Raw genomic sequence first — 10,300 nt, 5'->3', positions numbered from 1 at the left:
AAAATTACAATCCAGGTACTTAACCAAATATCTTTTCAATGTTGTAATTGCCCCTCCTCAACCACTTGATAGCTCTTTCCATTTACTTCCACCTTCTAAGTGAAGAAATTGGCCATTCAAGTTCCTATTAAATCTTTCCCCTCTCACCTTACACCTATGCCTTCTAATTCTTGCTTCCCCTACTCCGAGATAAAAGACTGCCTATCATCACCACCCCTGCCAAGAACCCACTTTCCAAGAACCCACAATCCTCTGTGTAATTAAACATGCCCTGCACATCTCTTTTAAACTCTGTCCCTCTCACCTTAAAGCTATGCCCGCCAGTCTTTGACATTTCCACCCTAGGGAAAAAGTTGTGACTGTCTACCCTATCTATGCCTCATCTCTGTTATTAAATTTGATTGTCCACAATAAACCATGTTGCAAGAGTGCTGCAGATAAAGCCTCTGTTTGCTTTCTCTTGGACTCAGCAGAGCATTACATGTGCACACTCTTCTAGAATGATAAGTTCTTCCAGGCATTTTTTTGTTCATCCTCTAATCTTATTTATGACACAGACTGGTTATTGATTTTTGTTCCTATCAGCAGCTAAAAACCAAAATCCTTTCAGGTGAATCAGTCTTGTGTTTGAATGTTTGTTTTTGGTTTCTGACTCACTGGATTCCCTGTTCTTCTGCTGCTGAAGGTCATGGTCTTTAATGCTTGCTGCGTTCCAATAGGACTGCCTCTCTGGCAGTTCATAATAAATCTTCTGGACACTGGTGCTGGCAGGCAACCTCTGAGAAAAATCATTGGCACATTCAAAATGTGGGTTATTTTATCTTCCTTGACTGCTTCGTAGAAGTGCAAAATAATATGAATAAGCAATGATTGTAATAACAATTCTGAAAGTTGGGGACACCAGGCAGCCCAATTGAAATCCAAGAAATGCCCATTTGATAATGGAGAGTCTTTTATTTTCCGAATGCCTTGGAAGGTTGTTGGTTCAAGTCCCTTCCAGAGCCTTGAGCATGAGAATCCCGGCTGATACAAGATTGCAGTTCCTGAGGGGTTGTTGCCTGTTTAGAGGTGCCATCTTTTGCATCAGATGTTAAACTAAGGCCCCCTGAAATGGATGTTAAAAGATATGCTGTGGTGCTTTTTTAAAGAACTGACATTGTGATTCATAGATCGACATAAAGTGCTGGAGTAACTCAGCGGGTCAGGCAGCATCTATGGAGAAAAAGGTTGGGTGATGTTTCGAGGAAGGGTCCCAAACTGAAATGTCACCCATTTTCTCCAGAGATAGTGCTTGACCCGCTGAGTTTCCCCTGCACTTTGTGCCCATCTTTGGTATAAACCAGCATCTACAGATCTTTGTTTCTATATTGTGGTTTATATTTATCCTTCATCGAACACTACTGAAAAAAGATTATTTCATCATTATTTGCAGGAGCTTGTCGTGTGTAACTTGGCTGATGTCTTTCCTGCATTATAACAGTTACACCTCAAAAGTGCTTTGTCGTAAAGCACTTTTAAATGTAGAAGGCAGAAGAGAAATACATGTCCCTCTTTTTCATTCACCCAAAGGGATTCAGTAACAATGACTCAACATAGAAGTGATGCGGCCAGTTGGGTAGGCAATTTTACAGGCCATTTCACACATAGAAAATTGCACAAACTCCAAACAATATGAAAAGCTTGCTCTTTTGGTGAAAATAATCCATGAAAAAATGCCGCCAGTCCCTTGGCAAAATCCCTTTGCTTTGACTAATTCCATGTCATAACTCACACCAATCTGAACCCATGATGCAGGAAGATGAGGTTCTGTATCTCAAGATATGTCACAAATGCACTGAGGGTGAGTGATTAAAAGATTGATCTAGCCATCTTTGATTGGGCAGCTTGAAGGGGGAGGGAAAACTGGAGAGGATTCCTAAAGTTACATATCATAGGACTAGCTTAGATTGCCCAACTGTGTATGAAGGAACTGCAGATACTGGTTTAAACCAAAGATAAACACAAAATGCTGGAGTAACTCAGCGGGACAGGCAGCATCTCTGGAGAGAAGGAATGAGACCCTTCTTCAGACTGACGTCAGGGGGGAGATAGATAAGGAAATGTGAAAGTATGAAAACAGGGCAAAGGGAATGAAGCTCAAGGAAAATGTAGAATAGATCATTGTTAGCTGGGAGAAGGTAACAAGAAAGCAAACAGAGATAAAATGTAGTCAGAGACTAGTTGGAGAACTGGGAAGGGCGAGGGATGGAAAGAGAGGGAAAGCAAGGATTACTTGAAGCTAGAGAAGTCAATGTTCATACCGCTGGGGTGTAAGTTGCCCAAGCGAAATATGAGGTGCTGTACCTCCAATTTGCGCTGGGCCTCACTAGGGTTACCAACTGAATATTAGCCAGGACATCCCGTATATTAGGCTAAATTAGTTTGTCCCGTACCCTTGTCCCATATTAGGCCCAGACACTGTAGGCCCGGACACTATAGGCCTGGGGGCAGCTGTATGCCCGGACACAGTAGGCCCGGGGGCTGCCTAACGGAGGTTGCGTAGCAACCCACCTCCCGGCCCGGGCGGCCGCCATTGGTGGAGCGGGAGCACATGGACTCTGGGGCGGTGACATCATCTTTCGTCCCTTATTTAAGTGAAAAAGTTGGCAACCCTGCCAAAAGTTGGCAACCCTACACTCTGACAATGGAGGAGGTCCAGGCCAGAAAGGTCAGTGTGGGAATGGGAGGGGGGAGTTAAGTGCTGAGCAACCTGGAGATCAGGTAGGTTCAGAGGGACTGAGCAGAGGTGTTCAGCGAAACGATGGCCAAGCCTGCGCTTGGTCTCGCTGAGAAACAAGAGTCCACAGATACAGTAGATGAGGTTGGAGGAGGTGCAAGTGAACCTCTGCCTCACCTGAAAAGAATGGGGTCCTTGGACGGAGTCGAGGGGGGAGGTATAGAGACAGGTGTTGCATCTCCTGCGGTTGCTGAGGAAAGTACCTGGAGAGGAGGTGGTTTGGGTGGGAAGGGACGAGTTGACCAATTATTTATTTTTATTTGTTAATCTTAGATTACTCAACTCCTGGGATTCTCATTACTTTTGGTAAACAGGAAAATACATTCATATTTCTTAATTTTGATATAAATCTGTCAAATATTTTTTGTCATCCATGTCGAGAAATAAACAAAATTTACCAAACTACCAAAGTGATAGTTTTGTAGGAAAATAACTGCAGATCCTGGTACAAATCGAAGGTATCACAAAACGCTGGAGTAACTCAGCGAGTCAGGCAGCATCTCAGTCTGAAGAAGGGTCTCGACCCGAAACGTCATCCATTCCTTCTCTCCTGAGATGCTGCCTGTCCCGCTGAGTTACTCCAGCTTTTTGTGATACCTTCAACGTGCTCGTTTTGCTTCGCGGGGCAGCAATGATGTCGAGGGAAGAACCTTTATGCAGGATACCGGTACCGGTAACGCAGCCGGACAGGTTTGGCCGACGGAACTCCGCCAGCTGTTGTGGCCGTTGGTGTAATGGCTCCGCTGCTGCGGGTCTTTTGCGTCCACGGTTACCGACAGGACGAGAGGTCGTTCCGGGAGCGGACCGGCGCGCTGCGGAAACTGCTGAAGAAACGGGCCGAGCTGCTCTACGTGTCGGCGCCGCTCCGGGTGTCGCCGCTAGCGGGGCCGGGCCTGCAGCCGCCCGCTGCCGGTGAGCTCGCGGCCTGCCTGTGGAGGGTCGGGGACAAGCGCGCGGCCCGGGGTGGGAAAGGCGCGAAACCGGGAGTCGGGAGCGCGCGGCTCGGGGTGGGAAAGGCGCGCACCCGGGGATCGGGAGCGCGCGGCCCGGGATGGGAAAGGCGCGCACCCGGGATCGGGAGCGCGCCGCCCGGGGGATTGGGAGCGCGCGGTACATTGACTGTCATTGGGTGGTAATTTGTGATACTATTACTGGAGCAGCTATTCGGCCCGTCGCTCTGTGGCCGCCCATCCTGCAGCAGCTGACGGTTCTTCCAATAGACCTCAGCCCCGCCCCCCCCCCCCCCGGTGGCACCAGGGCCTCCGCCAGGTTCAAAGTCTCCCTTCCACCCGGGTCTGGCCAACACCTCCACATACTTTTGAACCAAACATTCCCTTAAACCATTTATTCACAAAATGCTGGAGTAACTCAGCAGGTCAGGCAGCATCTCGGGAGAGAAGGAATGGGTGACGTTTCGGGTCGAGACCCTTCTTCAGACTGATGTCGGGGGTGGGACAAAGGAAGGATATAGGTGGAGACAGGAAGATAGAGGGAGATCTGGGAAGGAGGAGGGGAAGGGAGGGACAGAGGAACTATCTAAAGTTGGAGAAGTCAACGTTCATACCACCGGGCCGCAAACTGCCCAGGCGAAATATGAGGTGCTGCTCCTCCAATTTCCGGCGGGCCTCACTATGGCACTGGAGGAGGCCCATGACAGAGAGGTCAGACTGGGAATGGGAGGGGGAGTTGAAGTGCTGGGCCACCGGGAGATCAGTGGCGTTAATGCGGACCGAGCGCAGGTGTTCAGCGAAGCGATCGCCGAGCCTGCGCTTGGTTTCGCCGATATAGATGAGTTGACATCTGGAGCAGCGGATGCAATAGATGAGGTTGGAGGAGGTGCAGGTGAACCTCTGTCTCACCTGGAAAGAATGTTTGGGTCCTTTGATGGAGTTGAGGGGGGAGGTAAAGGGACAGGTGTTGCATCTCGTGCGGTTGCAAGGGAAAGTGCCCGGGGTTAGGGTGGTTTGGGTAGGAAGGGACGAGTGGACCAGGGAGTTGCGGAGGGAACGGTCTCTGCGGAATGCAGAGAGGGGAGGGGATGGGAAGATATGGCCAGTGGTGGGGTCCTGTTGTAGGTGACGGAAATGTTGGTGGATGATATGTTGGATCCGCTGGCTGGTGGGGTGGAAGGTGAGAACGAGGGGGATCCTGTCCTTGTTGCGAGTGGGGGGATGGGGAGCAAGAGCGGAGCTGCGGGATGTAGAAGAGACCCTAGTGAGAGCCTCATCTATAATGGAGGAGGGGAAGCCCCGTTTTCTGAAAAACGAGGACATCTCGGAAGCCCTAGTCTGAAACACCTCATCCCGGGCACAGATGCGGCGTAGACGGAGGAATTGGGAGTAGGGGATAGACTTTTTGCAGGGGACCGGGTGGGAAGAAGTGTAGTCCAGATAGCTGTGCGAGTCGGTGGGCTTGTAATAAATGTCCGTCACTAATTTTTCTCCTGTGATGGAGATGGTGAGGTCCAGAAACGGGAGGGAGATGTCAGAGATAGTCCAGGTATATTTAAGGGCAGGATGGAAATTGGAGGTGAAGTGTATAAAGTCAGTGAGTTCTGCATGGGTGCAAGAGGTAGCACCAATGCAGTCGTCGATGTAGCGGAGGTAGAGTTCGGGGATGGGGCCAGTGTACGTCTGGAACAGGGATTGTTCGACGTACCCGACAAAGAGGCAGGCGTAGCTAGGGCCCATGCGAGTGCCCATAGCTACGCCTCTGGTTTGGAGGAAGTGGGAGGAGTCAAAGGAGAAGTTGTTGAGGGTAAGACCCTTAAACCATCCTGGAAAGCCTCACGGATGTTTCTAAAGTCACGCCACTCACTTCAGGACAAATGTTAAAAGCTGGGATTTTATGAGACTTCTTATGGAGAGGCAGATGTGGAGGGTGCAGGAGGTAATTTCTGAACTGAAGGTGGCAGTGGAGGACTGAATGCAACTAAAAGCTACAATTGGAGGAGGATTTATTCACAAAATGCTGGAGTAACTCAGCAGGTCAGGCAGTATCTCGGGAGAGAAGGAATGGGTGACGTTTCTGGTCGAGACCCTTCAGACTGAAGAAGGGTCTCCACCCGAACTATCACCCATCCCTTCTCTCCAGAGATGCTGCCTGTCCTGCTGAGTTACTCCAGCATGTTGTGCCTATCTTCGGTGTAAACCTGCATCTGCAGTTCCTTCCTGCACATAAAGATTGTTGCACAGCTGAAGAGGTCACAGTGAATGAGAGGGATTTGGAAACAAAGGGAGAAAGGCCAATTTTGTCATTCAATTGGCTGTTTGTTATCGAAACCATCAATAAATCTTTATCTGTCTTGATATTCTTGCAAAACAAGTGCTGGTGGAACTTCAGCAGGTCAGGCAACATCTGGGGAGGGAATGGACAGGACACATTTCGGGTCAGAGTCCTTCTTCAGACTTGTCCATTCCCTCCCCTGATGCTGCCCAACCCACTGAGTTCCTACAGAACTTTGTGTTTTGCTCAAAATTCCAGTATTTTGTGTCTCCAAGAGTTCATTACTACCAGTTTTGAAATGGTTATGATCCCTCCCACTGTTTAACCGGAACCTATTTTTTGAAGAACAATTTCCAAATTTCCAGAACTATTTTCAATGTTCAATTGTGCTTCCTTGTCTAGCCCTGAAAAGTCTAGCTCTGGTTCAGAGTCTGAAGAAGGGTCTTGACCCGAAACATTACCCATTCCTTCTCACCAGAGATGCTGCCTGTCCCACTGAGTTACTCCAGCATTTTGTGACTACCTTTGATTTAAGCCAGCATCTGCAGTTCCTTCCTCCACACTAGCTCTGGTTAAAGTTTTACTGCCTGAGGAATTATTTTCAATTCTAAGTACTTTAATTGTCTTTAACACTCCAATTAGACTTAATCTATACGTAGGAGATTACAGATCTAGTCTCTGCAACCCATTTAGCCCTGGCATCATTCCAATTAATTATAGAATCGTATAGCATGAACATAGGCTTTTCTGCTCAACTCAGTAAATGTTGCACCCTTTATCTTTTATCTGTGCACTGCAGATGGCTTGATTATATTCATGTGTAATCTTTATTTGACTGGATAGCACACAAACAAAAGTGCTTCACTGTATCACAGTGAATTAAACTGAACTAAACCATCCACACCAAGCAGTGGATAACATTCCCATTAACCTCAGCACTGGGTCTCTAGCCCTCTGTCTTAGTGATTCAAGGTGTTTATCTACACACTATTTAAATGCTGTCAACGATCCAATTCAACCACTTTCGCAGACTGCATTCCAGGTACATGCCACTCAATAGCATGATGAAGATTCCCTTATATCCCTGAATCTCTTCCCCCTTGCCCTAATCCTCTGGTGCTGTAGCTTTTCAAAGGTCAATAAATCCATCTTAAGGGTTAAAGTAATTACTTGCCAGCATCGTCTACACCCTAAAAGTTTTGACGAGTTGATTTGTGTTAGTAGTGTCTGTCTTTGTGTGAGCTTTGGCCTTTAATAAACGTAGTGAAATGCCTGTGTATGTGTTTGCCTCGTTGATCTAACTAAATGTATATAAAGAGTTCTCATAGCGCAGCGCGTGTGTCAGCATTTGATTTTAATGGTCAAAATGAATGCGACTAGAATCTTTGAATGAGATGTCATTATAAAGTACAGGCGACAACCTTGCAAACCTGGGGACAGCATGCGACAGCGCCCGCAATAAGCAACGATACCTGGCGACAAGCCAGCTGTCGCCGAGAAATTTCATACCAGATGATTTCTCAGCGACGCGCCGAGCGAGATCCACTACAATTCTTTGAAGACTCCTCACGATCATGCCCGCGACACCCCGCGAACTGTCGGCGACAACCTAGTCGCCGGCAGTCGCCTTAAAATCGCCTAAGTGGGACAGGGCCTTGAGTGGGCAGATGTAGATAAATGTGAGGTTATCCACTTTGTGGCAAGAACAAGGAGGCAGATTATTATCTCAATGGTGTCAGATTAGGAAAAAGGGAAGTGCAACGGGACCTGCTTGTCCTTGTACATCAGTCACTGAAAGTAAACATGCAGGTAAAGCAGGCAGTGAAGAAAGCTAATGGCATGTTTGCCTTCATAACGAGAGGATTTGAGTATAGGAGTAAATAGATCCTTCTGTAGTTGTACAGGGCCCTGGTGAGACCACATCTGGAGTATTGTGTGCAGTTTTGGTCTCCTAATTTGAGGAAGGACATCCTTGCTATTGAGGCAGTGCATCGTAGGTTCACGAGGTTAATCCCCGGGATGGCGGGACTGACATATGAGGAAAGATTGGAAAGACTAGGCTTGTATTCACTGGAGTTTAGAAGGATGAGAGGGGATCTTATAGAAACGTATAAAATTATAAAAGGACTGGACAAGCTTGAATCAGGAATCATGTTCCCAATGTTGGGGGAGTCCAGAACCAGGGGCTACAGTCTAAGAATAAAGGGGAGGCCATTTAAAACTGAGATGAGAAAAAACTTTTTCAGCCAGAGAGTTGTGAATTTGTGGAATTCTCTGCCACAGAAGGCAGTAGAGGCCAATTCACTGGATGAATTTAAAAGAGAATTAGATAGAGCACTAGGGGCTAGCGGAATCGAGGGATATGGGTAGAAAGCAGGCATGGGTTACTGATTGTGGATGATCAGCCATGATCACAATGAATGGCGGTGCTGGCTCAAAGGGCTAAATGGCCTCCTCCTGCACCTATTTTCTATGTTCTATGTGCAGGCAGAAGGGATTAGTTGAACTTGGCATTATATTCAGCTATGACATGGTCGGCTTAGGGGTCTGTTCCTGTGCTGCACTGTCTATGATTCACACTGAAAACCGGTTATGTTTCATTCTCTCAGGGGCTCGAGCAGTAGAGACGGAGGGAGATGGTCGTGGTTGGTGGTTCTCGAACCCAGAGGAGGAAAGTTTCAATGCTTTGGACAAGGTGGAGTCCTGCAAAGGATTGGAGGAATCACTGGAGACCATCGCCAAAGCCATGACTGAGTTGGGCCCATTCGATGGTATCATGGGCTTTAGCCAAGGAGCAGCTCTCGTATCTATGATCTGTGCCCTCGGGCAGCAGGGAGACCCCAGATTCCAGTTTGATTTTGCAATCCTCGTTGCTGGCTTCAGGAGCAGGTGCAAGCTGCACAACCATTTCTACAAGGAATCCATTATTCTTCCGACCTTGCACGTGTTCGGTGAAACTGACCGGGTCATCCCTGGTGAGCTGAGCCGGGAACTGTCCACGACCTTTGTGAATCCCGTGGTTCTCACCCACCCAGGAGGACATTTTGTCCCAGCCTCTGCAGCTCAGAAGCAGGTTTATTTTGATTTTCTGGAAAAGTTTGAGAAGAAGTAGTTGAGGCCACAAATGTTTGTACCATTAAAATATTTTGACTGGCAATCCTTGAAGATGCAATGTGGTCGATCTTTGTTAAAAGTGAAGAAAAATCACAATTTATAATTGTTGCAAATGGGAAAGAGAGGATCAGCTTAGCATGTTGCTCCCTGCTGAATCACTAGGATTGTGAGAGACGGGATGGCTACCCAGTTCAAATCCCACACTCGGGTACACTGGTGCTCTACTGAACATGCTTTTATGCAGCATTTGGTTTTATACAAAAGTCACTGAATAAAGTCAGGTATTGAAACATTGATTCTTCACTTCCTAACTCCCGGGCACTGTGCCCCACTCCATGTAATGCCATGCCACCCTCTGTTATGGTCATTTATCCCTGTTGTCGTTACAAAGCATTCAAGAGGTTTAATTATTTCCCTTGATTGTGAGGTGCCATATACAGTTATACAGCAGGGAAACAGGCCCTTCAGCCCACTGAGTCCATGCCAGCCACCCAACACCTGTTTGCACCATTCCCATTACGTTCCACCCACATTCTCATTAAACCATCCCCCCCCCCCACCTCCTCCAAATACTACCACCCTCTTGATGGATAATTTTATGCCAACCATTTAATATACTGACCCACAAATCTTTGGGATGTGGGAAGAAACAGTCACAAGAAAAATATACAAACTCCACACAGGCAGCACCTGAGGTCAAAACTGAACCCAGGTCATTGGAATTGTGTAAACACACCAGTGTTTACACACCAGTTCAATTTTTATCTTGATCAGAGGCCCTTTCTACCTAATTTGTCACCTCCAGGAAGCTAAAATTCAACCAAGGGAATTCAAGATCCTCTGTATCCTAAGGTATTGTCTCCTCTGGGCTCCTCCACAATGCCTTTTTAGCTCTTCATTTACTGATGTGGATTTTGCGGAAACTTGAGAGATTTGCCATTTTAGGCCAAAGCACAGTTGGGAGTGGCTCAAACCATGCTACATCATTCAGGACTTCCCATTAAGTTCATCCTCTCATTCCATTCAAGCAGGGTCATGGTACAACCCATACCCTTTGTGAAGTGAAACTTGAGGCGACAGGCTGGGAAGAACCCTTCCCGCTGCGTCTGCTCGCTCCTTGTAGACAACTCCTGGGCAACAAAAAGTAAAGTTCCACTGTGGCTGCTCTTTAACCTGTCTCTCCCA

General features: G+C 47.5%; 1 protein-coding gene across 1 annotated transcript; it reads left to right on the top strand.

Annotated features, from left to right (window-relative positions):
• Positions 1 to 3,294: 3,294 nt before the first annotated feature.
• Positions 3,295 to 9,158, top strand: ovca2 (OVCA2 serine hydrolase domain containing). The gene is made up of 2 exons (XM_078422153.1): positions 3,295 to 3,688; positions 8,611 to 9,158. Exons 1-2 carry the CDS (start codon positions 3,511 to 3,513, stop codon positions 9,111 to 9,113), a joined length of 681 nt encoding a protein of 226 aa, XP_078278279.1. The 5' UTR covers positions 3,295 to 3,510; the 3' UTR covers positions 9,114 to 9,158.
• The last annotated feature ends 1,142 nt before the right edge of the window (positions 9,159 to 10,300 follow it).

This window comes from Rhinoraja longicauda, chromosome 26 (assembly GCF_053455715.1).
Source record: "Rhinoraja longicauda isolate Sanriku21f chromosome 26, sRhiLon1.1, whole genome shotgun sequence".
Classification (NCBI taxonomy): Eukaryota; Metazoa; Chordata; class Chondrichthyes; order Rajiformes; family Arhynchobatidae; genus Rhinoraja; species Rhinoraja longicauda.
This window is presented reverse-complemented; position numbering and strand designations above follow the sequence as displayed.

Coding starts and splice junctions, on each gene's coding strand:
- ovca2 (XM_078422153.1), top strand. CDS start 3,511: ATGGCTCCGCTGCTGCGGGTCTTTTGCGTCCACGGTTACCGACAGGAC. Junction 3,689..8,610: donor CCTGCAGCCGCCCGCTGCCG/GTGAGCTCGCGG, acceptor TCATTCTCTCAG/GGGCTCGAGCAGTAGAGACG.